Below are 16,544 nucleotides of genomic sequence, written 5' to 3'. Positions count from 1 at the left end.
GTTATATAAAAGTGCTTTCCATTTTTTTTTAACTAGCGTTTGAACCCGTGTATTACACGGGATTTGTCAAATGATAAAATAAGATCCATTATTTCAATTGTGATTATCAAAATACTTATAAATTAATTAATGTAGATTTAATAGAAAAAACAAACGGGGTTAACGAAAAGCACTTAAATAACATGATTTTAATGGAAACGTCAAATGTTGATTTGCAAGAAATCTTATCTTACAATACTAATAAAAGAAAATGTTAAAGCTTATGTGTCAAGCTTATATTAATTCTAATTCCTAATCTCTCGTCTCATTCATTCTAGCTATCCATGGGTTATGGGTCAAAACTATGTTGTCAAGTGGGTTATAACATAGTGTGGATTTTATACATTCTCTCATCTCATTCATTCTAGCTATCCATGGGTCATGGGTCAAAACTATTTTGTCAAGTGGGTTATAACATAATGTGGATTTTATACATTATTGAATTAAGTGTTATTTTCATACCTGAGTTATGTTATAACCCACTTGACAAAATAGTTTTGACCCATGACCCATGGATAGCTAGAATGAATGAGATGAGAGAATGTATAAAATCCACACTATGTTATAACCCACTTGGCAAAATAGTTTTGACCCATAACCCATGGATAGCTAGAATGAATAAGATGAGAGAATGTATAAAATCCACACTATGTTATAACCCACTTGACAAAATAGTTTTGACCCATAACCCATGGATAGCTAGAATGAATGAGACGAGAGATTAGGAATTAGAATAAATATAGGCTTAACACATAAGCTTTAACATTTTCTTTTATTAGTATTGTAAGATAAGATGTAAGATAAGATAAGATAAGATTGGGTTTTGTTTTCTCCGCAAACCAATACATCTCAAAATTCAAATTGTTATAGATTTTTTGGGTCATCATCCTATGTCATACCAAAAGCTACGTTAGTCATATCTTTTGCATTTTGTAAAAATTATACTCATCCTCCTTACAAGAGGTTGATACCTAAGTTTTATAATTTAATAAAACACAACACAGAAGTGCAAAAACAAACTAAAACCAAATCATATTCATTACTTGGTGTTTTTTTAAGTTTCAAAATTTCAATGGTTTGGTTTGGTTTGTTTCAACAGATCAACGGTCACTCAAGTTTTGACCTAAACCCATCAAAATCAGGCTATTCAACTTGTTAAACCTGTACTTTCAATCTTTTTTTGACTCGTGTATTTTAGGAAGAACATAAGACATATGTTCAAAAGGGCACCTGTTTTGAAATGCCCTGAAACGTTATGCATTTTGATCCAAACTTATTTGAGGTACCAAGAAAGGAGAGTCGGTGCTGAGTGTAAAGTAGTAACATATTCAACCACCACCTTATAAATTTTTTTTCAAAATTTATGATCACAACAAACACTATGTGAACAAGTCTCAAGCAAAACTGGTCCTGCACTCTACACAAACAACTCACTTGTAAAACTGGCTAATAAACAAACGGGAAAATCGCATACCGATTAGGAGGATAATCGTCGAATTTATGCAGGTACCACCTTTGTGTTTCTGTAGCTGCAAAAACAAGATTCGCCACCTGCACACATGAGAATTTTAAATTTCTTGTTAAATTTGGACTAACAGAGTCAAACTGTGTCATAAAGAATGAATACATACCACAAATGCAAAAAGCAACCACAATGAGAGATCTGCACCGCCACTAGCCACCAGCATACCACCATAGATGACCTTCATAAACAACACCATAGTGATAAGGGTGTGAAGCAAGCCGAGCTAAGCTCGACTAGGCTCGTTTAACTTACAATAGCTCGAGCTCAGCACGTTTCGAGCTTTATTTCTAAAGCTTGAATAAGGTGTGATTTTCTGACACGACACATACCTAACACGAAACGGGTTTAGGTTTGATATAAACGATTTCAGGTCAAATCCACGAGCCTGTTTAGCTAAATGGGTCGTGTTCGGATCAACCTGGCGGGTTCGTAAGTTGACCCGTGTAAATTTTGTTTTATTTTCTAAAATTGTGTTTCATGTAATAAGCTGTATTGACTGGGTATGTTATGCAAATTATAAAATGGGTTGTATTCGAGTTCGTGTAAAATTTTGGGTTTGTCTCGGGTTGGATCCACCAATCCACGAACAAGACCTGTTTAATATTTATTAGTTTACTTATATACATATATAATTATTTTAAATATTTTTTAATTATAATTCTTATATTTAGCATAATACATATTATTTAGTTACTTTTATCATTACTTTATATATAAACAATAATATATTAAATAAAAATTATATAAATAATAGGCTCGTGAGCCAACTCGAGCTCATACTCATTTATTAAACAAGCTTATTTTTAAGGCTCGAGCTCGTTTAATCATGCTCGATTCAAGCTTTTAGCGAGCCACTCTCGAATAGCTCGTGAGCGTCTTTGATCATTTACACACGAGACGAATACAGACAGAGTAGTTAAAGAAAAGCTATTCACATTCCAGCATTTTTGTAATAATATGACTCATGTTTTCAGTAATTATAAGTTTCTAACAATGTAAATTATGTTTGTAATTATAAGTTTCTAACAATGTAAATTATGTTTGTAGAACAAACAAGAGGCTTACAATTTCAGCCGAGTAGTGTGGAGATGACACGTATTCGAACCAATCACCATACGGGATAACATAATCCTCCAGCTTCTCGGTTTTTTCTCGCAAGGAACCCTAATAATTAGTTTTAAAATAGTATGCTAGTTAATAAAACAGAAAGAAAAATGACCCTTAAATATAGTGACTGGTTGAAGTTTTTAAAAGAAAAAAAAAGTTTTTGAACTTACAAGAATTTCATGACAACGGTACTGATGCACCCATCCCCAAAAAAATATAACTGCACCCATCCACGCATACCACCGAAGCCTCAAAAGAGGCGTCACGAACATCCATACAGTAGACTCGGGTTTAGACATACGGCCCTTCCCCATAACAATAAACTCAGCCACCAAATGCTTTACAAAGTCAAACACTTCAGGTGCAAAAGTACAGCATAGTGACAATGGAGCTGCTGTATAAAAACTAGTTCAACAAGCATCATTCCAATCAGAAAAAAACCTTCAAAAAGCAATAAGAAAGTTCAAATATCATCATCATCATCGTACTCAGTAATCCCACCAACAGCAAAGCTATGGTAGGGTCTGAGGAGGGTAAGATGTAGACAGCCTTACCTCTACCCCGTAGGAATAGAGAGACTGCTTCCGGTGAGACCCCGGCTCGATAAGAAAGTTCAAATACAAAAAAGTAAATTACAAATTTCATCCTTTATATACTCAATTGCAGGGGTTCGTAGCAACACTGAACGCCCACAAACTAAGGGGTTTGTAACACTTTACGTAGCGTTAGACTTTTCAGTTAAATCCAAGTTAAATGACAAATATGCCCTTAATAAAAATTCTAATGTCAATCAGTGTAAAGGACGTAAACTGTTAAAACCCCCTTAGTTTTAACATGGATTAAACTAGAATTTGCGCAAGATTGGCAAATACGTTTCTTTTTAAATATTTTTTTATTAATAAGGGTATACAAGTCATTTAACATGGATTTAACTGAAAATTCTAACATCAGTTTGTTAAGTATCCAGTGAGTTGGGTCAACTCGAGCTAAATTATATGGAGTCGAAGTCAATGGCTAAATTAGTGGAAGTCAAAGTCAAGATCTAAACTCTTGACTCTTGAGAAGTCAAAGCCAAAGATGAGTTTAGTGGAGGAGCTGAGCTAGTGGAGCAGTTATTTATCTTTGTTTTCATTATTTATACCATAGATCTTGACTATTAGAGTTTTGTTTGTAATCGGAAACTAGCCCCTCTTGAATCGGGCTGACCATCCTTTCTATTTTCAGATATTATCATTTGGTTCCATTGCCGGCACCTTCCACAAGATGGCGGTTCCTATTGATTTCATCATTGCCCAATTGGCATCCATTGTCTCGCGCCTTGAAACCTCATTTTAGGGATGAAATAGCGTCCCTGAAAGCGCCTCACTACCCTAGTAATGACGAAGAACAGTCTGAGCATGCCGTGGGTGTTCAATTGAAGATCAGCGGTTTGGATCCACATAACCACACCCTTTCACAGCACAGGAAATCAGGTAACGATTCTTGCAGATTTGACAATAATCAGCACATAAAAGGTGTGCTGCAACCTGCCACTTTCAAGGTTCTATCTCCTATTGTACTGGTAACCAATGTTCCACAGAAAAACCCACCTGCTCGCACATCCGATACAAGAAAACAAGGTCTATCTTTAAGTGGGGAGTCGTCACGGGCCAGAAGTATAAACTGCAAGGAATAGCCTCTGATCCTAACAAATAAACCACATTCAAGCACCTTTGCATCGAGCCAAAAATCATTTCAAAGGTACCTTCCTTGTTACAAGTAGACCAAAAGAAGGTTTCAGTAGTTCTAGCATGGCCGATACCAACACATGTGCGTGCACTATGTGGGTTGTTGAGTTGAACATGGTATTATAGTCGTTTCGTACGACATTACGGGCATCAGGAACGTCCACCCGATTCTCATATCCACTAGGTCTTTCCAGCTTTGAGCGATTCATGGTCTTTCCCGCTTCAAAGCTCAAGCTCGGTGTTGGAAGCGAGATAAACTGTCCTAAAAGTTCTTATCTCTTGGGGTCACTGCCCATTGGAAGAAGCCACGTGGGAGCATTATGATTCCTTGGTGAATCTTTTTCCCTCATTTCGACTTGTGGTCAACTCGTTTTACCTGGACGGAAGTATCCTTAAGTATTCAGTGGGTTGGGTCAACTCGGGCTAAATTATATGGAGTCAAAGTCAATGGGTAAACTAGTGGGATTATTGGAGTTTTCTTTGCAGTCGGAGCCTAGCCCCTCTTGAATCGGGCCGACTATCCTTTCTATTTTCAGATTCTATCACAGTTACCTTTACAATAAGGGTGTCCAGTATATATAGACATATAGTTAATAAAGATTACGATGAACCAAATCTGCAATTGGGTAATAACCACCAATCCACCATACCGCAGTCATAAGTCCCACCAATAGCATATATACATACATGAAGAATGAAATATGTAATTTAGTCATTATAAAAGTAAAAGGATTTGACACAGCAAGCAAGACTTACAATAAGCCAGCAAGATAACCAAAGACGTGCATACGGGCCGATGGACTATAGTTAAAAACATAGATTGTTTCATACAACCGTCTCAGAACTTGAGCTTCCATTAGCAAAAGGAGGAACACGGACAGCCAAACATTGTAGACGTGGTCTCTGATCGACATCGATTTGTGCAACGAGAAGGTATGAGAGCCACCATCGGTTAGATGACTGGTTATCGTTGAAAACAGGTCTTGTTCAACAATAAGCGATGGTAGCATCTTGATTGCGTAATACCAGACTGCAGCAAGCAAAATCGTAGTCCAGAAAATAGCGACGACATAAAAGTGAGAGAAGAATCTTTGAGGCACTGTGAATTTCTGTAGCACACAAACAACGCATTAATATCTTGTTAACTAATTATATCTTTGTGTACTTATGAATCCGGGCCAGTCATTTTTACCCGTAACTCAAAACCCGGCCCGAGAAACTGTTAACCCGAACCTGAAAGTACCCGTATCCATCGATTTCACTGTTTGCAAATAGATTACACTGTAAGTACTATTTGTGTTTATTTTGATTTTAAACTCAATCACCTTTAGTTACAGATGGTGTATTGCAATTAATTGTATCCATGCATTCGTTAATTGTTTGATCGGTTCATCAGGCTAAGTAGAATACTCAACCCGACCCGAGAAACCCAAACCCGAATGTAAAACCCCTATTTATGATGATGATTAAATAATATTGGAAAATTAATAAACTCACAGTAGTGTTGGATTGGAAAATCTTGCCTCTTTTGGCAAAGCCTAAGAGAGTAGTTCGGAACAAACGGAGGCCCGGAAGCGGTAACCAAGCAACAATAATTGGTAAAGTAGCAGCGATCCATGCTATTCGTACTAGTGATACAAGCCCTAGTCCCAATTCTTCCATTCTACAACCAGTATTATTATTTATTAATTAATTTGTATCACACGAATCAGTCGTATGATTTTAAAAAATGAATGAAGGGAATACCTGAGGTACATGATTGCTGATTGGAAAAGTCCAGCTTCATAATTTGGATGATGATTCATCAACTTCAACGATTCACCCGTTTCAATCACTCATCGACTTCAAAAGTTGTTCTAACAATTGGCTAAGACCCGACCCATACATGTTTCTTAAACGTTGTATCAAACTCGTTGGGCACCGTTGGATATGTCCAACTAAAAACTCGTTGGTTTTAATCGAGTTTTGACATAATATAACTAATTGATAACGAAAAGTATTACTATAGCACAACTACATGTGTTTAAACGATTGAAGATAGTGTGGATGTGGTTAAGTACGGATGCTACTGATTTTTCTTAGCTATTGATTAATCCGCAAATGTTTCAGTGACATCATCGAAAGAAGCAGCGGCAACGGCAATATGGTGACACAACCACACGGGTAAAATCTATTTAAGGCCATCGGCTCGTGATTACAATTATTCTTATACTAGCAGATATAGTGTTACAACTTCGCTTCATAGTTCATTCTTTTGTTCTTTACGCATGGTTGTTAGAATCAAAGTAGTAAAATAAGTAGATTGGCTATGTTTAGTGATGAACATACAATTTTTTTGTTAAAATGAGTGAACTTAAAATAGTATTGAAGAATAAAATCGAATTTTTTTGCATAGATAGTTTCATATTGCTGTTTTACTCTTAACTTTTCAAAAATTACATCCACAGTTTCATTGTTATAACATGCTTGGTCTTTGAAGTGGCAAATGACCATTTTACCCTTTTGTAACATAAATAAAATTCGAAATCAAAATCCGTACTCTCTAATAACAACCTCTCACCTAAACATGTTAGAGACCAAATGTGTTACGGCTGACTGACTGAATGCAACTTTCAAAAAGTGAGGCCAAAACATCAGTTTGACTTTACCATATGTACCATTTGTATAATTAACTTTTTAAATCACAATCACAAAAATAACATTGCTATAGCAAGTTTAGTTTTCGCTTATATAGGATAATCTCTCTTTCTAGCATTTACAAAGAATGAGATTTCCAAGATTCATCACTCAAAACTATCACATGATATAAATAATTAACCAAACAACAAAACAACAATGAGCATAAAAATCTCATATATACACCCCTCCCCAAAATAACAAAAAAAGTGACATTTTTTATAACTTCCTCCAATTTTTCATATGGTATATTACTACACACAAGGGGTTCGTGTTCTTCTACCTTAAACTTTATCACACAAGAATCTGTGATTTAGCAGCCCCACGTGCACACAGCTTCCTGCCAGTTTTGCTTAAAGCACAAACACATATTTCTAAAAGATCATAGTCTTCTTCCCAAAACAAAAGTGAAGCCTTTTCAGGGTTTTCTAGAAGCATCTTAGATGTCAAGTATCCAGCAATTGTCCATGTTTGGTACATTCTAGATTGTTTTCCAATGAATTTGCCACTTTTGGTGTCGTAATATTCCGGCCAGTGATCGCTGTACAATCTTTTTTCAGCAACATCGACCGCCTTTCGTGCTAGTTCTATTCTGCCCATCTTGATGCAAGCTAATGTAAACTAAGATACACAATAAATGAAATAAAAAATGTGATTTTTTTTGAAATGTTTGCAGGAAGGAAAATAAAAAAAGTGAAATTACCTGCCATAGCAGAGTTGGCCAAGATCCGCCGTTGTGATATGACCATGGTCTGTAATTAGTTGAGAGATTGTTATAGATTTATAAAGCAAATATGTTGTAAGGGTCAGTTGGGTAGAACTTGCCCAAAGTGATTTTTGAGTATAATCATTTCAGTAAGATTATTAAGATTAATGCTGCATGATATAATTTTGTAATCATATTGGACACACTGGTTAAATATAAAAAAAAAATTAAAACTTTAGACAAAAATTAACCTGTTTGACACCAACCCATTTGACTCGTTACCCAACTTGCTTGACGCACCCATTTTCCACCACGACTTAATATGCATGCTAATATTTAACTATTATCAAGTTAAACCGGCCAAATAAATAGAAGTCGTGCAAAGTGTAACCTTTAAGCATAAAATCTCCAAAATCATTGTAGTAAAATTATTGAGATTATTATGGCATGGCATAAATTTCTAATCATATTGTACATTTGGACCTACTAGTTATTTATAACAAAATTTATAATTTCTTGATCCTTTAGCCAACTTGCTTGACATGCCCATTTTCCACCTTTACATAATATGCATGATTTGGGTTGTGTTTAACCTTTATCAGTTCAGACGAGTCAAATAAGTTGAAAGGGTCAAAGGGGCAGAAGTCGCCCAGAGTGTAATTTTTGAGTATTAAACCTCCCAAAATTACTAAGATTATTATTACATAATATGATATTGGATACACCAGTGATTATTAATTATAACAAAATTTAACCTTTTAGACAAAAAAATGTACCCATTTGGGGTTTGACCCCAACCCGTTTAACCTGTCACCCGACTTGTTTGGCCTGCCCGCTTTTTGGTTATGTTTAGGTCAAACGGGTCAACAACTCTTGGAAGGTTCAACTAAGCAGAAGTTGCCTGAAGTGTGATTTTTTAGTATAAAATCTTCAAATCAATTTAGCAAAATCACCAAGATTATATTACATAATATAACTTGTAACCATATTAGACACGCTAGTTATTATTTACAACAAAATATACCTGTTTTGACCCGTTACCCCCATTTATCCGACCCGCCCATTTTCTTTCCACCCCTACACAATAAGAAAATAAAAAACTCACGTGTTTTTCGGGTCACTGCCAGTGATTATACGCCACTCTTCTTTTTCCAAGGCAGGGTACACGATCTTAAGAGGCATATTACCAACAAGATCATCCCATTTTGATTCTAACAAATTCAAAATCAAATTATTTTGTTTTGGTGTGCTCAAAGAGGAAACAATTGACCATATATTCCCAAGTGTAAAGAATCTAAAATCCATATGCGCGGGCTGCAGATTCCCGATCATGTAACCACCTTCCTCGGGGATCCAATTCATCAACCAATACGGTATCTGTTCCGGATAAATGTTAAATTTGTTTATTGCTTCAGTTGAATACTCTTCGGTTTTGTACCGATATATTTCATTTATTTTCTTCATATCTATCCAATAATATTCTCTGGTATGAAATGACAATGCGCTAAGTCGATTATTAACAGTTCTCACTAAATTCTTGGACCCTTCATCGGATGCAAGCATTTCACGTGCACACCTTAGAGCCGAGTAAAACAACGACTGCGAATTGGAAAAAAAAAGTCAAAAGTCAATAGCCAAGAACAGTTAAAAGTCAAACAAGAACTCACTTGGATCTCCAAAGGGTGGCCATGAATACCCATTCTTCGGTCAATCATACACGAGCCGTCTGTGACTAGAAGTGTAGGGAACATATCGAACCCGTCCGATAAACACAAGTTAAGAATTAGTTTAATGCCCGTTTGGACATCGACCCGTTCTTGCATTGCGTAATCACCTGTGATTTTGGTGTAAGCTCTCAATAATATTATCCACCACAATCCTGAGTATAACATGAACAATGGTTACAACTTATTATAAGATTACTAATTAGCATATATAGTTCTTGAATAACTTTTTACCCGAGTCAACTGGTGCAACGCGGCCTATAGCCGATTCCCCAAAATCCGGGTCTAAGACTTCTTCAACATTTGTGTCGTCGAGGGGAACGGTTCGGATTTTGAAACTTGCAGGCATTAGCCCCTGTCCAGGACTGTAGCAATCCACCGTTTTCTCCCAACTCTAACAAAATAATAATAAAAAGCATGCATTCATGATTTCAGTGATGAGTTTATAACTAGAACAGTCATGTTATATATATATAAACACCACCCCTTAAGTGTATATTGCCAATATTGGTGTGCCTATCACATCATACATGCGGGCCATATGATAGCGTGAAAAATGGTTATTTGGGCTGCATGACTTTGTCAATGGTCACATCACTCATTGTTTTATTAGTCAAACATTCAAATAACAAATGCGGACTGTTGATAAGGCATGAAATGGTTACACAAACCGTATGACTTTGTCAGTAGTCACATGAGTCATTTCTTTGTTAGGCATACAGGCCGTATGATTTGTCTCTACCCAAATCAAGTCTGCACACCAGAGCCTACGGGCCATATCTACGATAACGAAAATAATGGTTATACAGGCCATATGATTTCATTAATTTCCCCATAAAACGGCCCGTATTTCATCATAAAAACCTACCAAAAGCAGATTTTGACATCCATTTCAAGTAAAACTACATGCATTGGCATGACCATTTCCTAATTCACAAACACAATAATATCAAGATCCCCAAAATGGCAAAATTACCTGTAATTGCAGAGTATGCAACAGAAAGTTCCTAACAATCTCCCCTTCTCCCTTCAACAGAAACGCCAACGCCGACGGCACAAAATCCCGAATAAAAACCTGATCATAATTTAAGGGCGTCTTATCTCCGGGATCACACGCAGCCAGCGTCCCAACCGGATTACCACAATACGTCACCACCGACTCCTTCAGCAACCGCCACGCTTCCTTCTCCATCTCGGATTCCGTCCTACCCTCCTCCAAAGTCTTGTCATTTGTTTCCAATTTGGTCGAAAAATCCGAAACGTGATCATTCTTCTTATTATTATTATTATTATTATTATTGTTATTACTACTACTGCTAGAACTACAACATGTGGAGGGAAAAACTCTAGATTGGGCCCAATTCGGGTAGGAAACAGAAAAATGTTTCCGGGTTTGATTGATCTTGCATGGAAGAGCCAAGAATCTTGGAAAGGAGACGTGAAGGTTGCGATTTGCGGGTTTGATGAATCTGAAAACGCTTCGGCTTTGGTTAAAAAGCCTGCAACCGAGTTTCATATTGGGAATCTTGATGGCGTTCGGAATTATGGGAAACTAATTAATTGGTGGATTGTGGATATATAATAATATAATGGGTGGGTTATGAAATGAAGATTTTTGTGAATCTAAAGGAACCAAGAATCAAATTGGTGTACTGCAGGGATTTTCGGGGACGAAACGGTGGTGGTGTGTGTCTATATCAACATGATCCATTTTGGGAGAATAAATAAACATAAACATAAAACCTATTTATATAGATAATAAAGTATTTAATGGATATAGTTTAATGTGTTTACTAATGTTTTCATTAAGTTTGTGTCTAATATTTCTCATATAATGTTATATATACCGCCTGAACTATCAATTTTCTAACAGAAACGGAAGTAATAAATAGTAATAATTTACCGTTAACTAAACCGGTTGCTTGCGTTCATATAGAATCGTTGTTTGAGCGGATTGCGACGCAAGAACACCTAGAGAAAAAAAACTATAAAACCTAACAAAAACAGCATGGACAATTGTTTGGTAGGTCATAGGTGTGTGAACCAAAACAATACACGGATGAATGTTTTACAACTATATGGTATGGGAGCATCCGAGAGAGAAAAACTAACCGAATAGTCACGCCGCTATGATGGTTCTTGGCCATCCGTCATGGACATGTCACAGAAGCATCATGATGGACTTCTTGTTGTTGATGCTATGAATATGAAGATTTGAGCCCACTGCAAACTTCCCCAGGGAGGAAGGGGGGGGGGGGATAATACATAAAGATATGTTTAGTTTCTCTTAATTCATTCATATTTTACTTTCATGAACCTATTCATTAATTCGTTAACTGTTACTTGCATGCTCATATTAATTAGGGCATCTAATTAGTGACTCCAACGTCTCACTCACTCCCAAACAGTACAGTACTCAACGTAATCCAAGCCCATTAATGGATAAAATATTGATATAGATCCATAGAATGTGTCCTAAATGGATACAGCCATGATCGATCCAAATGACCAGCCAATCTAATAAGTGTCCAATTGATCGATTCATCGAATACTTGGATACAACCATGATCTATAACTGGTCAGACCAAAACTTAATGACATGTTTAATGGTCTTGACTAAATTAATGGTGTTTCAACTAATCATATAATATAAAAGAATTCAACATTAAAATATTTTATTTACACAAAAAAAAAAAATTTCCAACAAGGAACACCAACACATTAATACACCACCCATATATAAGAAGTATCCCAATCTTGAGATGCACCACATTGTTGCACGAAACTTTTTTTTTTTCTAGACATCATCCTTGGGAGAGTGAGCCACCAAAAATAAATTACTTCATGGCACCGTGTTGCTCCACATATGAGACCTGACCATGGTGGAGTGCCTATGTTAAGTTCTCCCTAACTAACTAAGATTCTTGAATAAGTTCCACACGATCCACTAAACTATACAACAAGGTCTTCCATACGGAAGATGTAATGGCCATTTTCTTATTAGTTTGTTTCATGTGTATACAAATTGTAAGAATAAATATATGTATTTATATATGGTCATTATTATTATTTATCTACCTATACTAATAAAAGAAAATAATTCTCGACACATGGCATTCTGATGTTAATTCTCACTATCAAATTTCCGTCCAAATCACTTCTCTTCTATTGATGGAAAAGAAAAAAAAATCTTGGTTCTAAATATATTACTGATTATAAATTCAATATACCATATTAATTGGTCAATCTCCATTGATTGACTTATTAATATTATAAATTATATTGCAAACATACTTAATATAAAAAAATATTAATATATATAATAATTACTTGTCATAAATATATTTTCTTTAAAATTAAAATGTATATAAAAGGGTTTATGTTTAACGAGTACACTAACATTTAATTTTTTAGGCATCTTCATATTGAAGAAAACTATAATAATTTTGTTTACTTTTTATAAAAATTCAATGTTTAATAAGTCTTAAAAATCATAAACAAAATTTTCATTTTTTATATTTAGTATAAGAGACATCATGCAAGCTGTTCAAAAATGAAAATCTGGTGTCTTTTTTGGTTTAGGGTTTAAGGTATGGAGTGTAAAACAATTTTATGAAATACTTTAACTACATCTTTCAGATCTAAAGACCTCATTGTTTTAAATGTTGCTTTCAGTTGTATTGCTTCATTATTGTATACCGATGGTAGAACAACCCAGTCTCGATTTAAAATTCAAATGCATTTGATGATATAAAGCGACTATATTTGCAATACATTTTTTACATAATATAAAGAGACTTAATTATCTTTTATTTTATTTGTATTAAATTATTTATTGTAATTTATACATTAACTTATACCGTGTAATACACGGGTTTCTAAAGCTAGTATAATAATATATCAAAATAATTAAATTATATCTTATTATTTTATTAGCTAGGTAATTGTTGATGGACCATATTACCCTTACTTGTTAATCAAGGGTTTCCCTTGAATGTATATAAATACATGAAAAGAATAATTAACATCACAACATATCGGCCATGACTACTCTCTCTGTTGTAACATGTATGTTTAGGTGAAGACATGTTGATTAATCAGTTCTTCATGCTTTTCATTTAAATCAGAATCTAATTAGGAAAACATGGACTAAACCTAATAAACCCTAACAATATTTGATTTTCATTATTAAACCCGTTTTATGTTGAAAATCGATTATAGGGTTGTTTTAGAATCATTAAAACTCGTATTAGATAAACCCTAAGAATTTTCAAAATATGACAATTTCAATGATATTCTTCGTGTTTATCACAATTTTTGAAAAGTCACATGTAATCCGGTCCAGAACCTGGATTGTGATAATGTTTTTCCTAATATTTTGGTTAAACTTTACTCCCAAGATATTTCGAAATCTAAAAAATTAATAAAAGAATTATTTTAAAAAGTTAACAAATCTTGGATAAACAAACCCTAATAATTCAGATAAAACCTTATCATAGATAAAACCTTATCATGTAACTTCTTATGGACTTATGGGTGTATGTGTTTATGGTTAAAACACTTTTCAAAAAAACTAAGTTCCCTTATTCCCGATAACTTATAATTCGCAGAACAAAAAAATTTTCATGAACAGTTTACTAAAAAAATTCCTAGATCAAATCTTAAGCGAGTTTTGGTTCGAGTTCGTTCTGAATATCGATATGAGATCGAATATGGTTCCGACATGACCAAAATACAAGAATTAAGACAGAATCATAAGAAGTCAAAAAGTTTAACGAGTTTAGAACATTTAATTATGAAAAGTCCTAATTCTAAGCTAACATAAACCCTCAAAACAAATTTGATTAAATTGGATATCGAAATCCCTCAGTCCATTGAAATTAGATGGACTTTCGATCCAATGATGATAGACTACTTAAAACAATCAAAACTTACTTGGTAAATTGATTAGAAGACGAAGAACATGAAAAATTTGACTTTCTAAAGTCAAAGAATAAAAAATAATTAAATTGAAGAAGAAATCCATGAATTGAAGATGAATTGCAAGTAAAGAATGATTGAGCAGAGGTTAAGGGTTGATTGTATAAGCTAGGAGAGCTTGGAGAAGAAGCTAAATTGTTTAACTGTGAGATTTTGATAATTTGGGCTTTTTGATATAGATCAATCAATTAACAAATTAATCACAAAACTTGCGAAAGAATGCATTGAACTAGGCTAGGAACAATATCTAGATACATTAGTATTGTTTAATCAAGAAGATACACAAAATCGGGTTGCCAAATGAACCAAATCGACATAAAACAAAATATTCTGTGTACCTACATTCCCCCGAGCATCGCGGCGCATGGAGGCAAGTCCTCCGCGACGCACCGGGAACTTGAGCCAAAAATTTTTATTTTGTTTAAATTGACGGATGCCACATGTAACATGCATGCATCAACCACATGTTTTGTAACTCGAGTCCTCAACCACAATTCGTTACATGTGTTTATATGTAATTACTTGATTAGTATCTATGCTTCTATGACTATGTGTTTCTTGTTGTGGGTTTGACCTCATCCCCATCTTCATATAGTATGATCATATGTCAATTCTAGTCATTTGGCTTATGTCAAATAGAACATATCCTCATTTATTATCTGTACATATTCATTGATGTTGTAATTATCATTTGCACATGCAAATTGTTTTTGCCTCATACTATATATATTCATTCTTGTTTATTACTCACCAACTTTATGTTAACATGCAAAAGTATTATTTTTACGCATGTTACAGGTATGCTAGTGTGAAGATGCAAGATTGATGACGCGTAGTTTTACCTTTAAGTTATCAAAATAAAGAACAATTTCCATGTTTCGTATTATTATTTGGATTGTGTTATGTTTGAGATGTGTGTAATTATTTAAATAATTTAATAATTAATGTCAGTTTTTAATTAATGTCTTGAGGTTTTGAATAATCAACGTTACGCCCCGTCATGTTTCATCATTAATCAGGTGTGACAAGTACTAATTATAAGTTATCATTGACAACTAGGTCCATTAGTAGCAAGTAGCATAGTAGCAAGTTACTACTCTTTAGTTGGTCGCTAGTGATAAGTTACTAGTCAATAGTAACTTGTTGCAGTGATAACTGTGAGTAGTAGTAACAAAGTTTCCACTAATGATTTTTCACTTGTCTAATCTAACTATCAACAGTGATAAGTGAAATCTGATAGGCTACACTCTTTCAAGAGAAGTTCCAATGTTTCAAACCAACCATCTGATACTTCCCTACCTAGATCTTTGGTTTAGTTGAACATATGAAACTAGAGCTACTTTTCCACATAATATACATTCTCGTTCTTGCAGATCATTTTTGTGTCTTATTCGATTAAGATGTCGTACACTCGAAACACTTAATCTACAGTACATGAATATAGTCACGATTCAGAAAACGCACTATCCAATCACTTACCGAAACTAACAACCTCACCAAGCCCTAATTTTGTTTTTATAATTTTCTTTCTTTCCTTTTACATACAACCTTGGGAACTTTATTTATCTATTCTTTTGCTTTATAAAGAACACTTATAGCCTCGGAGGCATTTTTTGAGCCAGTGAGTTTCTTTCATGTATTGCTAGCTAGTTGTGCGCTTGCATCAAGAAAAAATTATGCATTCCTACAAATTATGCACTCCTTGTTAGGCCTCATTTTGTTATGTTAGTCTTTTGTATTGGTTTGTTATGTTTTGGGCTTTAGTAGTTCATTTTGTATGTAATAGGGCCAAGGGAAAAGGCCCAAGTGAAATAATGTATAGAAGCCCATTGGGCATGTGATGTAATTTCTAATGCATGCTTCTCTATAAATAGAGAAGCATACCATAAGAGAAGTTGATTATCAATAGAAAAACTTTTTTGTTAATTGTCTTGTATAACACACTTTCTAACTTTCTCATGTCTCTCTCTCAACCCGAAATAACATCTCAAGATCCGAGACCGCTTAGGTGGCTTAGTGTGATTTCCGCTAGCACTAAGCTCGGTTAATCCAAGAATATT

The 16,544-nt window shown here is 34.7% G+C and overlaps 2 protein-coding genes across 2 annotated transcripts; both read right to left on the bottom strand.

Annotated features, from left to right (window-relative positions):
* Window positions 1-1,450: 1,450 nt before the first annotated feature.
* On the bottom strand, window positions 1,451-6,060 carry LOC143554082 (polyprenal reductase 2-like). The gene is made up of 6 exons (XM_077043940.1): window positions 5,896-6,060; window positions 5,155-5,507; window positions 2,842-3,076; window positions 2,630-2,728; window positions 1,671-1,742; window positions 1,451-1,590 (listed from the first exon to the last, which is right to left on the bottom strand). Exons 1-6 carry the CDS (start codon window positions 6,058-6,060, stop codon window positions 1,486-1,488), a joined length of 1,029 nt encoding a protein of 342 aa, XP_076900055.1. The 3' UTR covers window positions 1,451-1,485.
* A 1,147-nt stretch (window positions 6,061-7,207) lies between these two features.
* On the bottom strand, window positions 7,208-15,069 carry LOC143554102 (alkaline/neutral invertase A, mitochondrial-like). Its single transcript, XM_077043957.1, has 7 exons — window positions 15,007-15,069; window positions 10,481-11,056; window positions 9,739-9,898; window positions 9,448-9,659; window positions 8,886-9,379; window positions 7,778-7,826; window positions 7,208-7,695 (listed from the first exon to the last, which is right to left on the bottom strand). Exons 1-7 carry the CDS (start codon window positions 15,067-15,069, stop codon window positions 7,369-7,371), a joined length of 1,881 nt encoding a protein of 626 aa, XP_076900072.1. The 3' UTR covers window positions 7,208-7,368.
* Between the last annotated feature and the right edge of the window lie 1,475 nt (window positions 15,070-16,544).

The sequence above is a fragment of the Bidens hawaiensis genome, unplaced genomic scaffold (assembly GCF_021521415.1).
Source record: "Bidens hawaiensis isolate Kalapana, Puna unplaced genomic scaffold, B.hawaiensis_p1.1 tig00017496_1, whole genome shotgun sequence".
NCBI classification, from domain to species: domain Eukaryota; kingdom Viridiplantae; phylum Streptophyta; class Magnoliopsida; order Asterales; family Asteraceae; genus Bidens; species Bidens hawaiensis.
The sequence above is the reverse complement of the archived record's forward strand: the minus strand, read 5'-3'. Positions and strand labels throughout refer to the sequence as shown.